At 36.0% G+C, this 27,542-nt stretch overlaps 1 protein-coding gene across 1 annotated transcript in view; it reads right to left on the bottom strand.

The window, feature by feature from the left end:
• Positions 1–5,850: 5,850 nt before the first annotated feature.
• The window catches only part of frtz (WD repeat-containing and planar cell polarity effector protein fritz), a 30,547-nt gene continuing 8,855 nt past the window's right edge, over positions 5,851–27,542 (bottom strand). Inside the window, exons 8-14 of the mRNA XM_071598699.1 lie at positions 23,309–23,413; positions 20,020–20,297; positions 16,861–16,984; positions 12,095–12,276; positions 11,753–11,949; positions 8,040–8,280; positions 5,851–6,054 (exon numbers count right to left, since the gene is read on the bottom strand). Of these exons, the coding sequence (XP_071454800.1) occupies positions 5,996–6,054; positions 8,040–8,280; positions 11,753–11,949; positions 12,095–12,276; positions 16,861–16,984; positions 20,020–20,297; positions 23,309–23,413 (1,186 nt within the window). The 3' untranslated portion in view covers positions 5,851–5,995. The remainder of the gene's footprint in view (positions 6,055–8,039; positions 8,281–11,752; positions 11,950–12,094; positions 12,277–16,860; positions 16,985–20,019; positions 20,298–23,308; positions 23,414–27,542) is intronic.

Below are 27,542 nucleotides of genomic sequence, written 5' to 3'. Positions count from 1 at the left end.
CCAAGGCATTTTAAAATTATACTTCTCCCTGTTAGATGAATAATATCTTCATCATTAAAGTACTTGTGTATCTAAGTGAATGATTGACTTGATCCCAATATCTAAATGATTAACTTGTATATCTATGTCTGTTTAAAAATAAATATTTACTGAGAATATTTTTGAAGTCATTTTTCAATAATTTCCCATTGATATGAAAAAAGTCCTTCAATGTACGTACTTAGAAATAAATAATTATAAAATGTTAATTTCAAATATAAAAGTTAATGCTTGGTCAGGATTTGGATTGATTTCCAGAAATTTAGAATTGTGATTTTAAAGGCTAAAAGAAGGTGTAGCAAAGGCCTGATGATCTGATGGACCTGCTAATGAGAAAGGATGGATTTACAGCCCAGGTTTGGTTACCGGCTTTGAAAATCTACTTCACATGTTCTAAAGAGGATAAGAAGAATCGTTTCTCAGGAAAATTGCTGTGTTCACATCAGGTAAGTTTTTCTTGTAAGCAGCCACCTAGCTGGAATTATATATTCCTTAGTTTTGGCATAATTATCTAAATATTCACACAATGTTATACTTTCGCTTTTAAAAGAGTAGGAGATGTTGTTAGTAGACTGCCCAAATTGGATGCCCTTCAAGTAGGACTGATATATAACATTTTTGTTTGCCCATGAAAAAAATTATTTGCTTTTTTACAACTACAAAGGGAAATATGGATGTTTAATGTATGATAGGATTCCTAGTTGTCTAAGTGCTCATTCTTATTTGTAACTTTTCTGGTTTTGTTTCAATCAAATGTGAAAAAATGAAGGAAATTGTTGTGACAAAACTTCCTTCTCATGTATGTATTCTCTTTTATTGGTATTCTTTCATTTTCTGGCTTAATCTTGCTTTTTCTTCCTCCAAGGATACCCTTTTTGTTATCCTTGGATTTTTCTCTGGGAGTACCCCTTGAAAGGCATTCAGGTGCATATGTGGAGGCTCTACTCCTCTGTGCTCAGTAACACTTGAGGTAGAGCGCAAGCACATTGAAAAACCCTTCCCTGAGTATGACAACTCTATCCCACCACTGCCTAGTATATAGCTCCTCCCCCCCATTATTATCACCCTGGGCGATGAATCCATTAACTATTTTTTCTTTTCCTACGGAGGCTCCACGCCATCTGGGATACTTCCAGGTAAAAGGCTTGTCCAATGACTAGGTGAGTATGTCTCCAGCTAATTGGAGGATCCCTATAACTTTTAACCTAAATTGGGATGCCGAAGTACCAGAGCACATCCTGTTGCCTCCTGGGAATATGACGTCTTTTGTCCCCTGTCCAACTCATTCATCTGCAGGTGCTGACATGACTTCCATTGGTTTTCACTGCCTGAGTAGGACTTCACCCTTCATCCTAGTCACACTGCCAACTTGGATCACTTGTCATTGATCAGTGATAGCTCTGCCCAAATAACAGTACTCTGGTTCACTCATGTCTGAACCTACCATGTGTGTGAATGTGTATTTAGCTCTTCTAAGAGCAATCCTATGCAAATTAAACCAGTCCATGTTATGATTCTAGTTTGTGGAAACTGGGGTGAGAGGAGTTGTGGTTGTCATGAGGCTTGGGTAATCATGGATCATCTAAGTCATATCATAATAATTTATAGATTTTATTAGATCTGTAATTTAACTTTTTGAAGCTCCCACCCCCAAAGGCCAGTATTGCTTTGTCCATTTACCGTGCATGCCTACACGTATTGTTGTATTTAAACCAAGTGGTTGTTGTTATTGAACCCTATCAGCTGATAAACTATTGTGTTCTCCACTGGTCTCCCCTTGTTCCTAAACCATAGTTCCCTTGCTCACTACCATCTCTTCTGTCTATGCTCGCCGCCGAAACCTCATCACTATCAAATGTTTCCCTTTAGGAACTACCACTATTATGCCCTTTAACTGATTGCCTACACAGTCTACATCTTCCTTCTGATGATTGCTTTATGTCATGTAGGCCTGAACAGTGACGAAGTTTATTGGTTCAACTTCTACTTCTAGAAATAATGTTCTGTCAGTTGCTTTCTTGTCATGTTTACTGTACTTCTTCCAAACTTTTTATTCAAGACTATTGCAACCTTTCAGTGGCTCTTATCCCCTCCACTTTACTGTGTATCTATCACTCAAGTAATACCACTAACCTTCCATCTCATCTCGCCCTAAAATATTTTATTTCTTCTTTCCATCTCTTACTTTATATTTTCCACTTTTCCTGTTCTCAACATCATCCCAACCTTCGAGGCCCCTATTCTTACTGAATCAGTTACCAGAACACTATCACCTAATGGCGACACCACTGGTGACAGATGGCTTTTCAGCGACCTCATTGAGGAACAGATCTTTTGAGGACTACCTCTCATCTGGTTCCTACCCTTTGACCTATCTAGCATGGCTCAATCAGGATCCATTATCATTACTTCTGCCAGCACAGCTCTAGAGGTTATCAGAACTCACAGGCCCTTCCACCCTGTCAAGGTTTGAAATCCATGGCAAAGGTCATGTTAATATTGACTTGCTAATTATATCCTGTCTACTGTTTTTTAATGTTGAGGAGAGGTCTTGTTTGTTGAGTATTAATGAACAGAGCTATTTCTGTAATGTTGCTCTTTTTACAATTGAAGAGTAATGTCAAGCAAGTTTCTGTTGCGGGTCGAGGATCCTCAACCACATCTTACAACCCTTTCACTGCCTCATTCTTTACTCTGGTACCCTACCCCTCTTCAGAGATAATTCCCAGTTACCAGGACACTAATTATCTAAAAAATGGGCAAAAAGAAATTAGGAACTAGAACAAAGAAACATTGGAAATCAAATTTCTCTGATCAGTAAAAGTTTTTGTCAAAGCAGATAGACAGAAATTCAGCGGGATTTCATACAATGAGCATCCTTTCTTATAAAGGGAAACATTTTCGTGAACCAATGTTTCCTGTATGAATTAACGTAAAATACAATAATATGTTCCATTCCAAAAATAATAAATTATGGTTTTTTCACAGAAAATTACATCTATTTTGTTTTGGATTGTTGAGTGTCTTAGTCTTTTCTTCTATCATGGAATGAGCCAACCTAGAATGCAAATTCAAATGTAGAAAAAAAAATTTTAATTTGTTTATTATTTATGATACATTCTGTTTTTGCTAACACCTCAAACTTTTGTGAAAATGCAACTCAGCATTATCAATAAACAAAGTTCTAGTATAACCACTGCCTTGTCAGGGTGATGCTTCGTAAACATGGTATGGTGCAACAGTTTACTGTGGCCTCTAGATTACATTTAGTGTGCTCTTCTGGACTTGACACTTCCTAAAGGCTCATTAAGTTCCAGAAAAACAAGCAGGTGTTTAATTTCCACGTTGGCACAAAATAGCAATGTGGACGTCCTTCATTGGTTTGTGGCAAGGCAACGCATTCTCTGCTTTTATGTGTACTGCTTTTATATAGGTTCGCTTCAGCATCTTCTTCCAGAACAGACCTGGCTTGCCAAAATTAAAAACTGTTGCGGCAGATTACCTTCAGAAGCTATGCCTTCTTTAAGTCACCAGTAAAGTTCTTTGCTACACTTGCGTAGCAGCTTGCTGATTCACCAGCCCTTCCAATGCCATGGATTCTGGTTCTTTTCTTAAGCTTCTCGAATACTTCCTTTGAATTCCCTTAAATACTTGATGATCCTGTCATCTCCTTAACAAAGGTTGGTAAAATCACTTTTGCCTTCTCATAAATGATATCCTCGTTGATAGTGTCACATTGCAATCGCTTTTCACTTATCCATACGAGAAGCAAACTTCTAACTTTGTTGAGAATACTTAGCAGTTGCGTAGATATTTTGTCACATTCTTTGAAGCACCTATTACCTTAATTTTTCCTTGTTCTGGAAGATAGTGGAAATTGATGTGGACCAATTGTATGAGAGTACTAGATAAGCCATGTTCACACCTTGATGTAAGCATAAAATTCTGTAAGCACCCAGAAATCTCTTTAAGAGGTGTGATTATTTCTTAGAAATCTTTGACGGCTCCTCAATTTAGCGTTAGGAATTCTATCTGTACTCTTCCATTCAAACTGCAGACTGGTCTTCCCCACATCGTAAGCAATAGCCATTTTAAAATGGCAATGGCCTGACTGATGAATTCATTTTTGACAACAGCCCTTGAACCATCTTATCTGTCCAAATGAAATAAAAGCTCAGTTTCCCAGTGGTACATTCCATTGGTCTGAGAGTGTCACATGGAGATATGAAAACATCTTTCAGAGTGAAGTACTAGGAGCATGGGTACTAAAGGGTGGTACATTTGAATGTGGTAGCTTTTTTACCTAATGTTCAAGCGGGTATTTACTTGCAATAGGTACAACTGTTTCCTTTGGTTATGAGATGGTGGAGGTGAAAATAAACCCTAAAAAGCAAATTAGTAGCCGGTGAGATATTTGTTCATTCCAGGGAAAAAAATATTTATTTTGACTTGAATTGTACCAAAAAGCATAATATTACCACCTGTATGCATAAATAAGAATGAAAATTTTTGTGGCAAATGAAAAAGGACAGAGGATGATTAGAATTTGGAACCTTAAGGAATTTTTCTTTAAGTCCTGTGATGTATTCACTCGGAGCTATAACGTTTAAAATAAAACTGAGAAATATTCCCATGTGCATTTTCAGGCACTGCTTCTCATGCTCCAGGAGAAATTTCTTCTTCTTGACTCAATCTCCTGTTACAATTAAAGGACTTATGTTAAGGTCATCAAACTATGACTTCTCCTGTATTAGAGAAACTATCCACTATCTGCAGACTGGTTATTTAAACATCACAATTTGAAACATTAATTAATTTAAAATGTGCATGTAAGTAGGTAAAAAACCATATTCTATATACCACATGCTTTGCAGCCTACATTCAGAATGCCATGACTATGATGTCTTCTGGAGATCAGATCCTTCTACTCCCAAAATCATGGAACATACTCCAGTCTCTTCATTCTCTCCCTAATCAGTGGGAGAATAGAGGGGGGAAGAATGCTGGGCGGAGAAGATAGTGGAAATTGTAGGATAGTGGAAACTGGGTGGAGAGGCATATGGTGTGTTGTGGCATATCCCAAAAAATGGGGACAGATAAACACCACTCACCTTACCTTACCCAACTCTCTTTTTTCCCCAGAGAAAAATTCCCAGATCTTTCCAATTTTTCCTATTTTCTAGATATGTGGCAGCCCTAGAAATATTTTTTTTTGAGAAAAGGAGTAACTACCCCCAAGTTTGACACACATTTTGTGGGACATCCTGTATACAACATACATGTATCTCAATGTTAGGGGCAGGGAAAGGGGGAGGAAATAGTTATGAAGGGAGATTAAATTTAGAAAACATCTATCCAAAATGAGAGGTGAGCAAATGAAGAGACTACCAAAAGTTGGATAGGTTAAGGAGAGCTCACTTAGTACAAAGTCCTGTACTATACGTGAAATACACACATCAGGGTAGGGAAGCCATTTCCTTCCTCAATGCCCCCTGTAGTTCCCCAGGGTATACAAAATCTGGTACCCAAAATAATCACCAAGCTTGGGAGAAGCTGAGGGTATCCAGAGGCATCACCTGGAATCAAACCCAGGCCCTCCAGGTAGTAGCCCAGTGCTCTACCAATTGAATTACCACCTCCACCAAGTGAAGAAATGCAGCAGTAAAATTTTGAAATCAGCCAATTTGCTTTTCTTCAGAAATACAAAGTGTACTTCAAACTGAAAACTGTGTGCCAAAGTTGTCTCATGCAAAGGTTAAAAATGCAACTACTGAATTACTCAGTACACACTGCTTCATATTTTAAGAACATGATAGGTGATAATAACAATATATATTAGAAAATTTATTAAAAGTGCTAAAAGTTTTCATATGCATAGTATCAAATAAAAAATAAATCAAATTTTATTTACAAGGTATCCAATATGCATAAAAATTTGCCAAGATACCAAATATCATTACACAACTCCAAAATGCACCACCTTAATAGAACCACTGTCTTCTTCTTCTGAGAAATCTGAAAAATGAAAAAAATATTTAGTTTTTCATCAAAGTGGGACTCAAGTTTAAACTGTTCCTTTGTTAAACTTAAGCAACATTTACATTTAGCAGTCATAATTTATCGAAGTATTCACTTTTATCTAAGCATACCCAGGATAATTAGCTATTCCCATCAAAGAGACTCTCTTGTTTGTAACATATAGCTGATGTAATGAAAGTGACCACCTAGGAAACAAATAACATCTTATCTAAAAGAGAAGACTCTAAAACAAAATCCAAGAGGATTTAGGGAAATGAAGTCTAACTGTTAATTCAAAGTTTTAACGAATACTCCCATAATTTGTTTCAGAAAAATTTCTTATTTTCAATACAAGGGTCGTTTGAAATGTTTCTGACCTCAACATGAAGATGGCAGCACTTTTCAACAAAAGTTGAGAAACATGCTTGCACATGCATCGAAAGATATTCACCAAAATTTCGGCCATTTTTTGACCCTCACTCGGTACTTGACAATCATTTGAGTGAGCCAATGAGTGGGTTTTTGTGAAAATGGAGAAAATTGTGTACCGACCTGTCATTTAATATTTGTTTTTGAAAGGCAATACACCTATGCATATTAAAGACAAGTTGGATGCTGTGTATGGCGGCTTTGCAGCATCACTTATAGCCATGAAATTTTGGGCAGCTGAATTTAAACATGGCCGTACCAGCTTGGCTGATGATGAGCCTTTCAGACAGCCAAAAACTACGACAACCATCAAATGGGTAATGGGCAATTAAGGGTAGAGAGATATCGGGTGCTATGGAGTTAATGAAAGAATGTTGGTTGCCATGTTTGCTCACTTTGGACCAAAAACGCATTTGCATGAACATTTCCAAGACGTGCAGGAGCGTCTTATGCAAATGAGTCAGATTTTTTGCATTGATTCATAACTGCACATAGATGAAATTTGGATCCAACTCTACAATCATGAGTCAAAAGAATAGTCAAAGCAGTGGACTGCAAAGGGTGAACCCAATCCGAAAAAGGCAAAGATGGTTCCATCTGCCAGGAAAGTGATGGTGACTGTTATTTGGGATAGTCACAAAATTTTGTCCATTGATTATCTTCAAAAAGGAGAAACAATAACAGGAGAGTATTATGCATTTTTACTTGACAAGCTGAAGGCAGAAACTGCAAAATACTGACTACATTTGAAGATGAAGAAGAAAGTGCTTTTCCATCACAACAACACAACTGTTCACACTTAAGTGGTCACCATGGCTAAAATTCACAATTTGCACTTAAAATTGGTTGACCACGCATCATATTTACCAGTTCTGGCCCCCAAGGACTTTTTCCTATTTGCTAATCTAAAAGTTTCACTCGGAGGATAGAGATTTTGCAGAGAAAGATGTTAAACTGTACTTGGACTACTAATTTACTAACTACTACTTGACATCTGAACCAGAATCAGTGGTATTTTAATCAGGAAAGCTACATCCAGCCTAAGAATTTTTCTCAATCACTTCTCACTTACATAATGCCTTTCTGAATCATGACATTAAGGAGTCCTACCGAGTATTTCATGGGTCTGTAGTCATGACATGCATGTAGAGTGAAATCCAAAGCAGGTGAATTTAACATTCACTAGATAGATAAACTTTAATTACAAACATGCTGAATTGGACCCAACTGTACTCTCAAAAAAATTAAAGTACCATCTTACATTGAGGTCTATGTACATGGTACAAGAGAGCTAATGAACTACCATGAAACAATAAAGACTGGAAGATTTCAGTCATCAAGTTCAGGATTAGAAACTAATTATGGTTAATTCACAAACAAATATATTTTCATATAAAATCTCTTGATGTCTCATCATCATATTTTTAAAATAGGGAGACGAACTCTGAATACTAGTTTTCCCATTGACAATTATGAATTACTTCGACAAAAAAAATTATGTAAATTGATGACTTCAGGACCATACTAAATCAATAACAAAATAAATAACTTACCAGGCACTGCATCAAGTCTTCCAACTGGGCGTGAGGCTTCCTGTGGCATAGATGGAGTGGGCAATACTCTAGAAATTATTGAGTCCACACCTCTCGAACCCTCTGGGATTACATGGCCAGGTGGAAGTCTTTGGGATGGTATGCTAACAGTTGTCATATTCCTAGTTTTTGCAGGCACATGAGGATCAGGTAATCTCCTTCGACTGTCACTAAATCCAGGTAATGTAGGCTTTGGTGATCCCTAATATTAAAAATTATACTATAAGAGACTATTTGTATTGATAATGTCGACATAAAAATTGGTAGTAATACAAAATATTCATTTTAACAAAAGGATTTATATTTTCCCTCCTGAAACACAAATGTACCTATTCACAAATAAAGTGGAACCTTGCTTAACGAGTCACTTTTTGTATAACAAGTGACGAGGAGAGGGAAAGGGATTCCCTGATGCATTGCTCGCCTGCTACTGCAGTCTAACACTTGTTCCGCTTGTATCTTAGCACCACTAAAGATCACACATTTTTACTGACTTGTATTCAAACATATTATTGGTGATTTTTTCATGCAAAGTTTAATCATATTTTTGCACAGTTTTAAAATTGACCCCGAAGAAAAATCCGTACAAAGAAAGCTATAAGGGAATAAAAATAAAAAATAACAGTGGAAATAAAAGCAAAATCATTGAAAATCAAGAACAAGGTTCACCTTGCTTGGCTAATCTATTATTCACATCAAAAGTCAGTTGACATCAATGATTGGCCTTTTCTTAAAGAACTCTAACAAGACTAAGGAGATGGATATTTCAAATAGAGTGTCAACAGTATCTACTCAATGGTTGGCTTAGCAGTAGTATTTAGGGACAGGAAAGGATGAAGGGTGGAGACAAACCCGGTGTCGGCATTAGCCTACTCTTTACGAAAGGTGCCAAGGGGTCCGCAGTTTAATGTCCCATTCGACGGACGGCATACTCACTCAAAGTGCCCTCCACAAAGCACCTCAAGTAGGGATCGAGATACCTCTGAAAAATATTCAACACTGCCAGGATTTGGACCCGCGCCCTCAGGGTGGGAAGCCAGTACAGTAGCCCCCGCACTATCTCGATCCCCTCAATGGTTGCTTATTCTCAACGATGTTGAAAGGTTGCTTCTCATATGCATAACCAAAAAGCAATTGCAATTCAACACCATTAACTATAACCATTAATTTGTGAGCAGGGGCAAGTGATGTTTGCCGGCCTCATTAATAGCCGAACAACTACTTAAAGGGAAACAGTTTGGGCTTTACTGTGAAAGACATGCTAATAGTAGTAATAAACTTCTGTTTTAAATGCAAGGTACTTCAGAAATTAATTTTCACTGCACCTTATGGTCTTACTTCTAAATTTTAGTACCATGATTTATCATTCTGAGCTATATACTATTACATACTAACTATCTGCAAACAATTATAGGTAATATTAATATTAAATCAAATTAAGAGTCAAGGAAATATGGTCTGCCAGTCCCAGTGGTGAAGCTGCAAATAGCTTTATCGGGCGATTGGTTCATCCAAAGAATGTGTAAAATATGTACTAGGTTAACTTTCCATCATGCAGTATGACTTAGATGTAGATTGATCAGATAATTGGCCACTGATGGAGTTAGGCGTGGTACATTAAATATAGCACCTAAGAAAGGAGTTTGCATGGAGTGGGCAAAAGGCCTAAGGCCTTAGGGACTTTAGGTCTCCAAGTAAGCCCCTTTCAGTCATGGAAAGTGATGTGGGCAAGGCTTAATTACTCTGGCAAGAGGAATTTCTTAGCTTTAGGAATGAATGTCATTAGCACCTCCCACGGAATCTTTGAATCCTTTCTAACCAGCACAGAACCTATCACCTCGGTTGACTGGGGGACGCACATTTTGAAATTTGAAAAAGGGAGTTATGCTCAACGTGAAGGAATGCTTCCATGTAATCTAACCTACATGGGCCAACAGTAGGGGAAGTGAGTGAATTCTGAATCTCTGTCCACTTCAGTAGGTTCTTTAAGCAAGTTATACTTGCAGAATAATCCAGCCACAAATGCAAGTTGCAGAAACTCTCTGCATTTATTTACTTTAATTCTTGTCGCAAAAGATCCTATCCTTGGAATCTTTCCGAGAGCCCTCAATTAACCCACTACAATAATAGGTCTACAGGTGGACATTGCCATTTTGCTTGGAAAGAAGTGAATAAAATTTGTTAGGCTATCAGAATTTTATTTCATTGGCAAAAATTTCCAACGAGGAGCCTGATTTGATTGAGTCAGACAAGTGGAAAATGATAGAACTTGAGATTTTAACTTCCGATGAGATAATGCTGATGCCCCAGAAGAATTCAAAGAAAAATTTTTTAAAATTTGTAAACTTACTGCTTGAAACCAAACATCTTAAAGAGCCATTGTTAAAAGTAGAATGAAGGGAAAGCCAAGTACACAAAATTGAAGACTATATTCAAATAATTCAAGAAGAGTTCACCAACGAACTGGGAAGAAAAACCCCCAACGATGGGTAATGAAATCTCTTTCTCAGAAAAAAGAAAGTTTCTAACAAAAGGAAAGAGCAACAAGGAAGCGAAGTGAAATTACCAATTGGGTAAGTAACTTTGTCCAAGAAAACTAATCCCATTTCACATACAGCCTGGCTCAACTTTGGGAATCTCTGAAATAAAATTGAATAGACCCGACAATATCAACTATCAACCAGTTATTTTAAGTTTCTAATAAAAAAATCTGTTAAATACACGAAGTTCTCATCCAATAAATTCCATTTGGTTCTTTTCCCTGAACAAAAACAAAAATTTTGTTTAAATTTAAACCAGAGATTTTATGAATAAATCCTAGAGTTATATTAGCAGTCACTTAGAAGATTGGATTTAGAGTAAGAAAGTAGTCAAGTTACGAAAAGGGAAGTGTCCTTGGGGCTAAAATTAAGGGCTTTGGTTCCTAGTGAGGAATTAATGCTGAAAGTCAGGAAACATTGTTACCAAACACTGCAAGTCCATTATACTACCTAATACAAAGGAAGTATGGATTCGTGTCAACATATTGAGAAATTCTGGTTGATACCTGTAAACTGACATAACATTTCAAACTTGTTTCGATACAAACACTTCCATAATTTCTTTTCCATTTCACAACACTAAACCTTATTCCATGAATTGCTGAAACTTCAACAAATATGAAACTTTCATGGTACACTGATTTGCTGATACTACTAAATGAGACTCACAACCAACAACAAAGTAAGTATTTTTCGCAGATCTAACAGCTTACTATTTCAGCGTCAATTGTTCTCCCTTTAGAAATGTATACTATTTCAGCAAAAAATGCAATTCACGCATTCACCTTATTTGAAGGCAAAATTTACCAAAGGATTCCTTCTCTGATCTTAGCTCTAATGCATTTCCATGTATTAACTAAACTTATGGTTTCGGAATATTAAATGCAGCTATGGGGAATTGAAAAATGAAAAAACCTAATTTAGCAATGAGATACCATCATATCAGCCATGCAATTCATCAGAAAAACCATTGGTGTAAAATGGCCTCAGTAGGAGAAATCATGGTTCACAAGTACTAGCCTGTTCTAGCTAATGACCATTCATGGATTTGTTCTTATATTATAATTTACTCCCTGCTTAAAATTCAGTGTTATATTTCTTAAATTAATGTGCACATCAAAACATGCTACACACCTTGATGCGAGGTACCATGTCAGCAAAAGTTACTTGTTTCTCCATCACTTCTATCCCTAAGTTTACTGATTCAGATTTTGCTTCACTTCCAGCACCTTGGGTACTGTCAATTTCAGAATCACTTGAAGTACTATCCTGAGAACTTTCTGTGCCACTGGAGCATTCAGAACATGAGGATCTGGAGCAATGAACTGAATCTGAAAAAAAGAGTATTATATTTTAGCACATATGAAGTTTATTCCGCCTTCCACATGTGAAGCCCTCCATCCAGATTAAATGGGAGTCCAGATTAGCGAAGGATTAATATAATTGTAAAAATATAAGACTCAAAACAACACTCACCAGAATCAGAATTGTGCTTCATGACATGCCTTTTCCCCCCAGTTATTTGGTCTGCTCTAGCACGAGCAGCTGCTGCCAACTTTGAATCCTTCTTCAACCTAGCATAGTAGAATATATCCATGAAAAGGTCATGATCATTTAGGTCAATGGCCAAACGGAATGCCTTTTCAAACTGTTGATATCTGTAATACATAAAAAGTCATATCAACCAAAATCCGAGGTATGATTATTCAGACAGCTTCACAAAACAATTCAATTTCACTCATCACTAGTGTAGCAACCCTTGCCTGATAGAATTATTTTTAATTAGTGTCTTTTCAACTAATTTTGTTTGTGGAAACAGCAAAAATTTATTCATTAATGAACAAAATAGTTATAATACAAACATATATTAAGTTATATATTTTAACTCCAGTGCTCATGTGAATCCTTCCTCCACAAAATTTTCATGACTAGTGCAAGGAAACTTGAAAATATGGCCCAAATAATATTTGGAAAATAAGAACGGATCTACATTTGAATTTCCTGCCTCTTTACAATAATACTTTCATTACCTTTACAATGGCAATTTAATCTTCTCATTCCTGCACTTTGACCCTGATCCTTACTTAAATTCCAGGCAAGGAAGATAACCGGAGGGCATGAATGGGAGACATTGCAGAGTTAATAAGGAAGTGGGGAGGAAACAAATGCATTAATAACACTATGGAAGTCTGAGATTTTGGAATTAAAGAAGAAAAGAGAGAGAGCATGCCTATGATCCATGGTCCTGCGTTACATATGGAGTGATGGCACATTCATAACAATCTAAATGTCAGCTGTTGTGACAGATGCAACTACCGAGAGGAGGCTACCAGCTAAAAGAGCCAACTTAATTACAGAGATTGTGGGAGTGATGTTTTGGAGTTTTGTAAGCAAACAATTTTGCATGTTTCTTAGCGGGCTTTTAGTTTCCACTCCTCAATTTTACAAGTATTTGGTTTGCTCATATATCTGGAAATAGACTTTTGAAAGTGAAATGTGGAGAATGGTAAATGTGTTGCGAGCCAATCACAACTTGGTATACAGTAGAACCTCAGTAAACGAAAACCTCGGATAGCAAGTAATTCACATATTGAGCAAAAATATTGTACACAAGAAGAAGTAAAAGCGGACTGTTGAAGATCTAATGGAGTTGCATTCTTTTTCACTGGAAGAAGTTGTGAAGGAGAGTTTGTCTGAGGAGGAGGAGGTAACAGAGGAGCAAAAATAATCTAATGCAATAAGTGAAATGCTGAAAGCATGGGAAACTTGCATCGTATATTAAGAAACATCACCCTAATATAACAGTTTTTACGAGGGCTACAAATTTATATGATGATAATGCTGTACTGCATTTGCGCAACATTTTGAAGATTTGGCAAAACCAAATGTATCTCAACAGTTTTCTAGTCAAAAAGAATTATTTACGTATAATAAATAATAAACTAATTCTTTTGATTTGTTTTTTTCTAGAAATCTAATTTGTATTCTGGGTTGGTTCATTTCACAACAGAGGAAGATATGGAGACTACAATTCTCTCCTGCATCATACATAGAGAAGAATTACCCAAATAAGAATAGCTATGTGTCCTAAAATTTTAAGTAATTTTAATGCTATGTCACATCTTTTAAAAAGTTTTGTCGGCAAAAACAAATGTTTCTTGAAAAGTTGTACAATCTTTATTGTAAAAATGAATTGAGTGTATCGTTAACAATAAATAAATTATTATTTTTTATTTATTCTTTTATGTTTTCCATTAATCAAATTCTCATTCATGGTGGTTTCATTATGTGATAGAAGAAAAGGTGTACATTAACCTGATCCTAAAATAATGTCTATCCAATTTTCTTTGAATCAAACTTGCACGAATTTTATTTTTGTTGGCATGGAACACATTAACATATTTTACATTACTTTATATGGAAAAAAATTATTCACTAAACAAGTATTTCGTTTCACGAGAAAGGCCGTGGAATGGATCATGCTCATATTACAAGGTTCCTCTGTGCATATATAGACATAATTTGTGTTATTTCTCCACCATAAAAAGGGAACATCAACTGCATAAGGTGGTGATAAAACAATGATTGATTTTGATTGCAGCTAAGGTGGTACTTGGTGGATTATCAATAAGAGGATGGAGAGTAAGGAAATAGGGTACTTGCAGAATGATCAGTTTGGGATCAGGAAGGGGAGAGGTACGCATGATGCCATAACAGTGATGAAGTCATTAATACTACGCAACATCAGTAAAATAAGATTATATTTGCTCATTTTGTAGATTTTTAGAAGGTATTTGATAGAGGAAATTGGGTAGAATTATAAATGTATTAGAAAAGACAGAAATAGATTGGAGAGATAGGTGACCTATCCACAGCCTTTACATAGCGTCAGGTCACCCAGGCAAGCATGATGGATGGGAGGTAGGGACTAGTTGAGTCAGAAAAAGGAGTAAGACAAGGTTGCCTATCATCTGCGGAGTAAATTATAGTAGAGGCATGGGAAAAACTGGAGATAGGAGTGAAAATTAAGGGGGTACTCATAAAATCAGGTTTGTGGATGAGCAAGCACTAGTTAGTTGGCCAAGGGGTTACAATCTTTGCTGAGAGCATTAGAAAACCTGTGTGATAGGTATGGAATGAGCATCAATGTAAATTAAATGAAAAAAGTTATGCAGTTTTCAAGAAAGAGGAAATCTAAATGAAATATTGAAGTAGGAGTTAAGAAACTACAGCAGATAGAACAGTTAACCTATCTCAGGATTGTTGAAGACTAAAATGGTCAAAGAAGTAGGGTATCAAGAGAAAAATTGCATCAACCAAAGAAGCTTTCACTAGAAGTAGAGGATTTTAAGAAAAAATTAGTTAATCCTTTGATAAGGAGCATGGTTTTGCATGGTGCGGAAACATAGTAATAGAGGCAAGGCGACAATGTACATTGGAGGATTTGAAACATGAGTGTGGAAATGAATGGAAAGGAAAACCAACAAAGAAGTACTAAGCAAGAGAAAGAGAGGGTTTTCAGTAGATGTCCAAAGGAGGTAGAAAAAGTATATGCATAGTATTTTGATTAGCGACAGAATTCTGAATACTGTGATAGAGTGGAGAGTATTTCACAGGTAAGTTGAAGAAAAAAATAAACTTGCTGAACAGAATGAAGCAAGATAGAAAGTATTCAGTATCAAAAAATAGTTTAATGTGGAGTGTGTCTATCAGGTTGTCTTTTTGGATGGAGCTGGTGAGTGTAGCAATGATCATTCTGTGTCAATCCAAAACCTACTTCAAATGGTACAAATCCAATAATTGAGGGCTGTTTAATAATATTTATAATAATGAGAACTTGGAATAAAATCTGTATCATTGAAAAAACCCTCTTGTGACATCAGAGTAAGCTAGTCCCATTTCAAGGTGAGTCTAGGTACCTCAAAGTACACTGCACCTGGGCTAGCTTGGGTGAAGCAACTGTGGGAGTTGGCATCTGTAGAGTTAAAAATAAATGTAAAGAACTCTGATGTATTTTCCCAAATGGCTTAAAAAAGCAAGATACATATTTATCGAGTCAGATATATGAAAAACAATGGTTATCTCAATTATTGCAAATGTTGCTTAATGGCACTTGTTACAGTATGTGGTTTCTGACAAGGTCAAATGTTACAAAAGTAGTTATTTGTAGCCATAAAATCAACATAATAAATAAACCAGCCAACTAATAGCCCACTGAAATGGAACAACAAGCATCATCTTCCAATAGGAAGATGATGCTTGTGATTCTACCACCAAATATACCAAAATAATTTATATCCCCTCACTTCAGCATTTTTTCAATTCATGGTCATAAGCAGATTGATAATAATAAAAAAAACCATAAACACAGTAATCAACCCTAAGGTCGGTTTGGTATGTGATGATAGAGTTCACCCAGTACTAAGCCCGCAGGCATGTGAAATTCACACATCAGGGTAAGGGGGCCAGTTCCCTTCCCTATGCCGATTATGGTTTCCCAGGAAGATCTGGTACCTGAAAAATTACATAGCTTGGGTGGAGCTGCAGGTGCCCAGAGAGGCTTTCCCAGGAATTGAACCTGGGCCCACTGGTCTGTAGTCCAGCGCTCTATCTCTGGACTACTGTGACCCACAATAATAAAAATAATAATTTTTATTCATCCCAGGAATAATAGCACACACTGAGTCAGCTAATATATTACATGGATATGTGATTATTATTCAATACATACTAATTATGCACCTTAAGATTCATTTACAGAATAAAAACATTTCCTCACAAGATATTTGCATACTGCTTCCTTAAATACAGAAAATTTTTCAATGCTGAATGCAATTTATTTTTTAAAAATTAAACCCTTTAGATGTAATTAGGGTTGTGGGTGTACATTTTTAAGCTATGCCCTATGATCAACTCTCTTGCAAGTATAGCAATAATCGGCTTCTTTATTCAATAAAATGTCAATGTGATTTTGCCTTAAATAATGGTTTGCAATGGCTCCTTTTTTCCATCTTTGATATATGTATTCTGATTGATATCACATCAATGCCTTGGCTAAATTAACTCTGATTACACCTAAGAAATACCAGCAGTGCCCAAAAACCCCACATAAATTATGTGATTCTGCGGTAGCAATCGTTTATTCACAAGACACTGACCTTGTATTTACTTAAACTTAATGTTCTCTCAAAGCAGAAGTGTGTAGCTACCTTAAAAGGAGTAGTGTGCCACTGAGTAGTTACCTTAGAAGGTGGTGGAAGAATCTTCTTGTGATAGCTCTCACCTTATCCCCAAACTCCAATTCAGTGGCATGACAAATTGGATGCAAGGGTGCATGAAATGTTCCTAGAGCTGCCTCCAGTAATGCTGGGGAAAAAAATTGAAGAAACTCTGAATACATGCCATTAGTAGCTAACTTGAAAACTCTTATTTTAGATGTAAATTTAGCAACTTCTGGTTAAGAGAAAAAAACATGTTAAGAGTGTCCATACTACACTTGATTGCTATAATCAAGGAAATACAATGTCAGTCGCAAAAGTAGTATGACTAATTTTTTCCCGAATAGACGGACGGACAGGCGGTGGTTTCTCTACCTCGGTTTGAGGGAGGAGAGTTTCAGGAAAGGCTGGAGGTTGGTGGCAGTTGGCTCCCAGCCTTTGTAGAGTGTGGATCATTTGTTTATGTAACTGCTATAATGTGACCTAGTTATACTCCATCGTGAAAATGTTATTGGAACAGTGCCATGCCATCTAACTTTGCATGAAACTGGGCAAAACTAGGAAAGACTCCTGACATGCTTGAGGCAGCTTAAGGTGACAACACAATGAATGTTTTTGAATGGCATAAGTTGTTTCCGGATGGTAAAGAAGATGCCGAACTCTCAGGATGCTCTTTGACCTCAAAAAGTGACCAAAGTATGTGGACGCAGAAGGGTGCAACTTTGAAGACTTTTGAGTGAATGTATCAATTCTAGCAAAAAATGTATTTTAATCAATTCAGTTCTGCTACTTTTGGGACAGACAATGTATGATATAATATATTATATATAATATAATCAAATATAATAGGTTTGGAAAATTGTATTATTTATAAGAGAAACAAGGTGGCTATCATTCCTGGTTTAGTATTAGTTTTATAACTTCTCTGCTGTATAAAGACCTTTGTTATGGATGACTTTGGTAGTGTAAGAGGGAACCTGGAACTGCATTCAATCCTTTTCCATTGAAACTGAAATTTGGCCATTCAGTGGTAAAAAGAGCCCCTGAAACAACTGCGATCTTCATAATTTTCCCAGGGGGTTTCAGACAAAGATACCTCAACCCTACTTTTTTTAAATAGGTGGGACAGATAGGAGGATATTTGACTGCCATCTTGCTTGACGCATTGAATTATAATGAAAATACAGCATATCATGGGGAAAATCCCATTAATATTGCGTAGAGAAGTAACACTTGTGGAAAAATTTAAATAACCCCAAGGGTCAAATCAAAAGGTAGAGTGATTTCATTTTTTCATGAAGAATTGGGTGTGAAAAACAACTTGGCAAGATGGGTTCAGTGCCTGCAGTGAAGAATAAATGTAATGGTATGGTCAATTCAGAGGCTGGTTTGGCACTTTTCTGTCTCAATCCTGATGAGTTTCAGCATGGATACATAACTGTGGACGGAAAAAGGATACGCCACCACAATCCAGAGACAAAGGACCAGTCAAAAGACAGGGTCATGCAGAATCATCTACATCGATTATTTCCAAGAAGGAAAAATGATAAATAGAGAGTATCATAAATTATTATTGCATCAGTTGAGTGAAGAAATTAAGAAAAACCATCCTCATTTCTGCCAAAAATCTCAAATCAAGACAATGCATGATGGCACACCTGCGCAGTGTTGATGCTGAAAATTATGGAGTTTAAGGTTACATGATCACAACATCCACCAGGCTTGGCCCCGAATGACTACTTTGTTTCCAAACTTGAAAAAATGGCAAGGCAGAAAACTATTCACACTAAACGAGAAGATCATCACCAACACAGATGCCTATTTTAAGGACTGTCCAAAATACTCCTTTTTGGACAACTTAAAAAGTTGGAGAAACACTGAGCAAAATGTACCAAGCTAATAGGAGATAATGTCGTAATATTAAAAAAAATATGCCCAAAATAATTTGTTTTTCTCTTTTTTTCAGGACTTATTGAATGACCCACACACATATAATAGCAAATATCGCAAAAAGTTAATTTTGCCAAAATAAAATTCAAATATTTTTAAAAGGGGTATTCCCCAACACCCTTTACAGTCTTCCAAAAAGTCTGAAGGAGTACGTCTATACATCTTATTACGTTACTAAGAAAGGAGATGCTGAATTAAATACTAAACAATGTTTACTTGTACGTGGTTGTGCTCCCCTAAGGAGTGATATATGTATACAATCTTGATTTTTTGTAAGAAAAAGAATAATTCTAACTTTCAGACACAATTGAAAATCAATAATGATGCATTTAGATGGGACATTTTTTATGATTCTCCACCATTATGAGATAGCTAATAAGTAAAGGTAAGAGCAGATTTGGTTGAAATATTTCAACTAAATAGAACATCCAATAAATGTACAATAAGTTGTACAGAGGAATCACCATAAAAACAAAGTCTGTGAACAACAGTCCGGCCTTTTCAGTTTCTCAATTTTATAAAAATACGATGGAATTGAAGTGGTAAAATTATTAATGGAACAGGAAATTATTACACATACCAAAAATTTCAGGATGAATCACAATCCCTGTTTGAAAGTTATGAATTTAAAAAGGCTCAACCATATAGAAAAGATTTTGCTAAAATGTCTTCCAGACCGGTGACTGCATTCAGTACTTCTTCAAGTCTTCCACACATTAAGAGTTAATGGGTGAGGAGGGAGGGGAACTCTACTTCACCATCATTAAAGGAATTTTAAAAGCGACCTGTGTCAATAATGAAAGAGAAAGGTACATAAAAAGTTTTAAAACATACTGATTTAGTAATTCAGGAAGCTGGAAATGTTGTCAAAATTCAAAATATTAGCATTGGGATACACTGATCCCAGGTCTATCTAGTACACATAAACACTTGCTGCAATCTGGCCTGTAACAATAACATTTCCTTTGGAAGTACAAAATGTTTTCCTTTCTTCTTGATGGGTAGAAATTCCTTTAAGTTTATTCTGGTATTTTGCTTAATTCAGCACAATAGTTAGAATGTGAGAGAAATGAAATGCAACAGGTATTATTACAGTGAAACTTAAATTCTATGGAATTAACCCTTCCTTACTTAATAAAGTTTCACATTTGCACACTGTTCTGAAATATGTATACTATGTTACTACTACAAGAAACAGGAAATTTTTATGGCCTTTTTTTAACAAAAATTTACCTTCAATCTCTGCATTTAACCTCTTTCTAAACAGGTGATTGGATATTAAGTAAAGTGAACCAAGGCAGGCTTGGCCTAAAGAATCCCAACCCAAAGAAGCTAGCAATGCTACTGCAGCTTCTGTCTTGTCCAGGGAAAGATAGCGGGTGACTACTGCTTCCGGACTTAATCCTCCCATAATCCTCTGGTAATTATCTGGTTGGAGTGTACCCCTAAGCTTTGTGCATCCAGATTGCTCTCCTCCAGCACCAACTACACGAAGTGATGCCAGTGGACCCCTGCAATGTTATATGATTAATGGAATCAGGCTTTTTTGTGAAATTATTTTACATTATATGAGCATATACTTCTTAGAACTTTTCAATTTAATTAGTTTCTACACAACTCTGCAGTGTTATGAAATTCTAAGTAAAAATAATGAAAAAATATAATTTGACTGACACAAACTTCATCCTAAGGGTATTGCATGCACACTCAAGTATTTCCAGTGATTTTGCCAATCCGAGAAAACTTGGAAGACATGAATGTCCCACAGAAATACACAGATGAAGCCTTCACAACAAAGGCTATTTGCATTAAAACATACATGTATATAGCCAACCACTTGAGCAAATTTTCGAATGAAATGGGTAAATACATGACTGAGATTAAGCATCATAAATAGGTTCACAAAAAATATGTGTACACAAATTGGGTACTAAGGAAAGCTGAAATATAGCTGGCAGGAGCTCCATTGTTTTCCCTGTGGAACTTAAAAAATACTGAAGTCACTAACAACTTATTACATTATTATCAATACATTATTATTAATGGCATCTAAAAAAACAAAATTTTTGCAAAGAAAGGTAATGGAGCATAATGAGAGAGCACCCTCAAAGTCAAGCACTATTTATTAACTCTACAACAGCGATATGAAAATCTATAAGCTGATGATGAAAATGACAACTTATGTTTTCAGAAAAATTTTATCGTTCAACATAATCACCTTTAATATCAATAAATTTCATCCAGTGGTGTTCCATTGCCATTTACCCATCTCTTTCATGTTCTCCCGGGAGTGCTGCAAGGTACTAATCTACAGCCGCAATCCCTTCTTGAATGGATGAAAAACGTTGACCAGCAAGGAAACTTTTTAAATTTTCAAAAGAGGTTGAACTAACAGGGAGCCAAATCTAGGTAATAGGGTGGATGTTACAGCAATTTATAGTCCAAATTCTTCATTATTCTAACCGTTTGCGGCATCTAATTATGCCAATATTTTTTAGCTTTCTATTATATTTATTATTGGTTTTATTTTCAGTTATTTTTTTATTTTCATAATTTTTATTGATTTACTGCTTATGTCTTCTCTAATTTCCCTCACCCATCCTTTGCCCATTTATAAGAGTACGGCTGGAGTTGACTCTTCCCATTATATTCATACGGCCGTAGTTATCGTTCGCTTTGTACATAGACTTTCGTATAACCCAAAAACTCAAGCTCCCTCAAAGCCAACTAGTCATGAACAAACTAAACCCAGAAAAACCTTTCAACCTTCCCATTCTACATCTGATCAAACCAAATACCTTGCAAGCTCAATGTGTACCCATCCTAATCCAGCCACAACTAAACCAGAAGATGGAAAACCCAGGCTCATCCTCATATCACATGCACATAACATTTCTATCATGCTATCCTTAAATGAATTCTACCAAGTCCCAATTATCAAACCTTTCAAAACAAATCAAACTCTCCAAAAATAAAGATCTTCCCAAATCAACATTACATCAAAATAAAAGTTCCTAAGCATCCAAAATAATAAGATTCCCTCCCAATAAATGTCATTCCATATCCAAACCAAACCAATATATACCAAAATTTTGCATGAAATAAATTTTAACACTTGCTAATGATGCAGATTAGGATGAACCATATACTACCTTGATCAAAAAGTTCCCGGAATAACCACCGTGTGGCGCTCCCATCGTTCCGATTTGAGTTCTGTTTTTTTTGTTAAATTGGTACATCTGTTGTTGATATTCCCTTTAAATCTTAGTGTCATAACTTGACATTTGCAAAAGTTACGTAGCCAAGAGTACATCTATCTCTGTGTGTGTTGGCGATTTTTTACAATTTCAGAAATGGATTTAAATTTGCAACAACGAACTTGTATTAAATTTTGCGTAAAAAACGGATTTAGTGGCGCACGGACGTTGGAAATGTTGGAAAAGTGTTTCGGCAACGATTCTCTAAAAAAAACGGTCGTTTACCAGTGGCACGAGCGGTTCAGAAGTGGTCGTGAGTCAATCGAAGATGATGAACGCAGTGGCAGACCATCGACATCTAAAGTCGGTGAAAAAATTGATAAAGTAAAAGAAATGTTGGTCAATAACCGCAAATTAACCATCAGAGAAATAGCGGAGGACTTGAACATTGCCTATGGATCCGCCCAAGACATTGTGGTTAATGATTTGGGTTTCCGTCGTGTAGCAGCAAAGTTGGTTCAAAATTTCATGCAAAAAAGAGACCGTGTTGACGTCGCAAAAGACATGATTTGCGAGGCTGAATCCGATTCCACATTCATCAAAAGGATCATTACTGGAGACGAGACGTGGGTTTATGAGTACGACACGCAATCCAGACATCAGGCAAGTGAATGGCGTTCACCAAATGAGCCGAGACCAAAAAAACCACGTCGTTTTCAGTCAAAAAAGAAGGCAATGCTGACGGTTTTCATGGATTACAACGGTGTAGTGCATCATGAATTTTTGCCAGAAGGCCAGACAGTAAACAAAGAGTATTATTTGGGCGTTATGAGACGTTTGCGTGAAGCAATTCGCCGAAAGAGACCAGAAATGTGGGCAGAAAACTCGTGGATTTTGCACCATGATAACGCACCGTCGCACAGTGCTATCATTATTCGTAATTTTTTGACGAAAAATGCAACAAATACCATCCAACAGCCACCGAATTCACCTGATTTGGCTCCCTGTGACTTCTTTCTGTTCAATCGAGTTAAAAAACCATTACGGGGAACGCGTTTTAGCAGCCGAGAGGAAGTAATGGAAAAATCGCAGGAAGCCCTGATGGACATACCGAAAACCGAATATAAAAAATGTTTCGAGGGTTGGATCAAGCGCTGGCATAAGTGTGTTGCAGTCGATGGGGATTACTTTGAAGGGGACAATATAGATTTAGATGAATAAACTTGTATTTTTAATTTTCTGAATAAATTCCGGGAAATTTTTGATCAAGGTAGTATGGCATCTATTACCATAAATATAATCTCATCAAAATATACATATAATACCTTTCAAACATCAGCAATAAAATGCCATCTGTCTGTGCATAGCTTTCCCTGTATTTAGATTCTACCTGGGGATTCCATGAAGCCAATATCAAAGTTGGTTGGTACCTAGAATATAAAATGTAACATTAACATTGAAATAAAAATTACAGTCAATCCAAATACAGCTGAGAATATTAAAACTATATGTTGATAAGAGTAAAAATATTAAGCTTTAGACTAAACTATCTCATGATAACAAATGTATCAAATGGAAAATCTGCAGAATACACCTTTAATAAATCAGCACACAATTCAATCACTCAAACCCTTCAGATTATATGCATAGCATGAACACATAATAATCTAGGAAGGCCAATTTGTTTCACCAAACTAGTATAATTTATTATGCGGTTAGTCACAATTTTTTTTGGTAAGTAGTGGAAAAATAAAAATGTAATTTAGCTTATTATTACATAGTAAATTAAAAAAAGAGATATATGCTGAGCGAAAATTCCATGGCCAATATTTACAGACGTAAATATATGCACACACACTATTTTTTAGGGTGGAAAAAGCCAAATATACCACTGGTTAAGTGTCAATCTAAAATGTTTTTGTTAAGAGTGAACATTGATTTACTCACAATAAGTAATTTGAATAATCACAAAGCTAGGGGAAATAAATAATTCAACAGAAAATCATAATTAACAGTCCTCCCAGGGAAATAAGGATAGGATTCTGACCATGGAACTTGATACAACTCAGCTCCAAATCAATGCCTAGGCTTCAACTTCTGTCAGACTTACATATGACAATTTTTCTGCCTACAACCACTTTCTAAGGATCATCAGTTTAAACAAACTCATGCCAGTTAATTAATTTTTCATTGTTGATAGCATGATGTATAATCTCAAACTTCTAATGCACCTAATGTAAGTGGACCTCGGATGGACAGAGGCTACTAAATGCTACCGCAACAATCCCTTTGTCTTTCTTATCAAAACCTAATCCTGCACTACAATAAGCCCCTCTTCAACTCTGTACACGTTCTTCCTCCTTTTATTCCCCCCAGCATCCCTATCATATTCTGCCTCTTCTTTGCTTGTCTAACACTATCCCCTCTATCCGCCTTCAACTTTTAATTACCAATCAAAATGTTTTCCATTCATCTTTTCTTTCTCATTTGAATTTCTCCCAATAACCCCCTTTTTTCCCCCACCTTATCTGTCACTTACTTGTTTGTTTTAAAAAATTATTTTAAAGCTGGAAACATTATACACTAACTTTACACAACCCTGAGGCCTCATGGATATGGCTCAGGCAGTGAACACCTTTCCCAAAAGTGAGTCTTTTTGATAGGAGCCCCAAAGAAAACCTCTTATTTTATTGCATCCCACTTCAAAACTTTACTCAAATCTTTCTCACTGCCTGACATACTAATTTACATGAAACTTTTAAGATAATTTTTCAAACTTATATTCTCTCATATTTTGAAATTATTTTCTAAGATTGCCAAAAACTCTGCTCTGTGGTTTCTATAGTTTCCCCACCCTATTAAACAATAATGTGAAAATATTTTTCACTCCGAGGAAGGGATAGTACAAGTTACATATGAAAAAGCAAGATGTTATATCAGCTGTCAGAAGAGATCTAAGGTGTTCATACCTAGTTTTGAGCAATGTCTCTTCCTATTTTTCCATTGCTTTTCATTTATTTATATATGAATTTTTCTTTTTTTCTAAAGTTTGTTCTGACTTATATAATTCATAGAAATACTCAGCAAGAGTTGAGAGTCTTCAAAGTCTAATATCACATTGTCCAAGTTTTTCATTGTGTCAGTTGCTATTATTTGGTCCCATAATATGTCATGTGAAATATGGGAAGTCATGAGGAGGAGACATCCAGTAAGACTCCTCATATTTTTTCTTGAATCACATGCTACTGAAACTATCCTATAACTGTTACACATTAATAATATCATGCACTTTCCTCATAGTGACAATAGATGAGAGGTATTAAACACCAGCAAAACAATTGGACTAGATATTGGCATCGACTCTGGGTCATATTTGGTATTGTTGAGCTCAGGTATTGATGTTTAACAACAGGCAGGAAAAGTGGCCAGGAGACAGAGAAAAAATTAAAAGTTCAATCAACATAGATAGTTTCACCAAACAACAAAGGTTTCTCAGAAGTCATCAGCATCAGTATTGGGTTGTGCCATAATTTATACCAAAAATTTGGCATTCATCGTGCTTATACAAAACTTGAGCTAAAACTGTTGACTGATGGCCATTGCCAAGACAAGTTTCAGGGCATCTGAGGGAAGATGCATGCCATAAGAGGCCAAAGCTGTGGGAAAACAAGAGTTGGGTGTTGAATCACAACAGCATGCCAAGTCACACATCTCAGCTGGTGGGGCAATTTAAATCGCTGAAGAGGACAACCTTCCTCTGTACCTTCCAGACTTGGCCCCCATAAACTTTTACCTATTCCCAAAGTTAAAAATCACACTGAGAGGATGCTGTTTTGAAGTTTAAACTAGATTCAACAAAATTCACTAGGACAGCTATGCACTATCTCAGAAAATAAATTCTAGGGAGTATTCCAACAGTGGCAGAAATGATGGGGATGGTGCATTGCAAGCAGGTGGGAGTACTTGGGATAAACATATATAATATTGTAATTTAAGTAATGAAATTTGCACGGCAAAAGGCCCTTCTTCTTTAAAAAGTATTCATATTCCTTTACATTGCCAATGTTATTTTTTCTGATTATAATTTTCCCTTCGTAAACAAGTCTCCAAATGTTATCATTGTCATCCGTGAACATATTTTGCAGGTATTGCTGACATTTAATTTGTCTGACCTGGCCCTGAGGTTTAAACATTTCATAATATTTAGGTTCACTTTAAAAAACATATATGTTTTAGTCACTGATAGTCAATTATTAATACATTTACATAAGTCTTAATCCACTAAATTCACTGCAATAAACTTACATCACATGATCGAAAATATTCTGTAAAAGGCATCATAACAATGTGTAACTCTTAAATCTAAAATACCCTAATATTAGATGAGTGTTGTCCATTACAATATCCACAATCATTCAATTGTTTCTGGCTCAACCTTGTGGAAATTCATGTTAATGAAATTAAGAATACAAAGTAACTTTCCACTGTTCTTTATTAGCATACGACCGGTTTCAACGGTCTGATGATGACGCTTGAGCATTGAAACCGGTCGTACGCTAATAAAGAACAGTGGAAAGTTACTTTGTATTCTTAATTTCATCCACAATCATACCAGAAATAAGGCGTGTACATGTAATCATCAAATGATGAATCTGTCTTTAGAACAGGTTTCATCTAACTGGTTCTGGCCATGCTGTCTATTGATATACTTTTTCTTTGGAATGTTTGTAATCAATTCATTTCCATCTGTCTTTATTTTCTGCAGAAAAATATAATGAAAGAAATATCTTTCCTTCAAATTTGACCTATGAAATTCAATTTAGAGTTCTATAAAAAACTATCTATATTCTTTAGAGCACCTTAGTTTATTTTTTACTTATTTCATACAAGTACAAAACTGATTTTTCTTCTCATATCCACATTTCATAACTCTTAAGACATTAATTCCCATTTTTCGTGAACACTCGTACCTCTGATATACATTGCAATATGCACCTCTGATATTATTTCCTCAGCACCATATCAACTCTTTTGGTAGACTATAATAATTTCAATTTTTCTAACAATTCATTTCTCTAATGTGAATCCATTTTATATCTCCTTTGTACAATTTTCACCCAGCCATCATCCTTCTAATGTATTTAAATGGGGAACTTGTTACAGTCTTTCTCTATGATCAACTTTGTCATTCCTTTATTCTCAACATCTTCATAATTCCAAGAAACTGTGGGAGATGCCATCACAGTAACCTTTAACAGAGCCATCCGCTAAGAGTGCATAACAATGCAATAATTTTGCAGTGTAAAAATCATTCAACTTGACCGAGACTCAAAACCAGATCCCTCGATGTCTGGCTGAGTGCTTTGGTAAGCTTGAGGGCTTTTAAAGGAACAAGGTGTTGTGACTAAATACCGCACATAAAATATCATAGGCATAAGAGGGCACCTAAGCAGCTTAACTGGCTAAAGCACTCAGCCGGACATTGAGGGATCCGGTTTTGTGTCATGGGTAAGGCAAAACTTCATACTGTTGTTTCTCATTTTAACATCTTTCGCAATT

Source organism: Hetaerina americana, unplaced genomic scaffold, assembly GCF_022747635.1.
Source record: "Hetaerina americana unplaced genomic scaffold, ioHetAmer1.1.p SCAF_10, whole genome shotgun sequence".
NCBI classification, from domain to species: Eukaryota; Metazoa; Arthropoda; class Insecta; order Odonata; family Calopterygidae; genus Hetaerina; species Hetaerina americana.
This window is presented reverse-complemented; position numbering and strand designations above follow the sequence as displayed.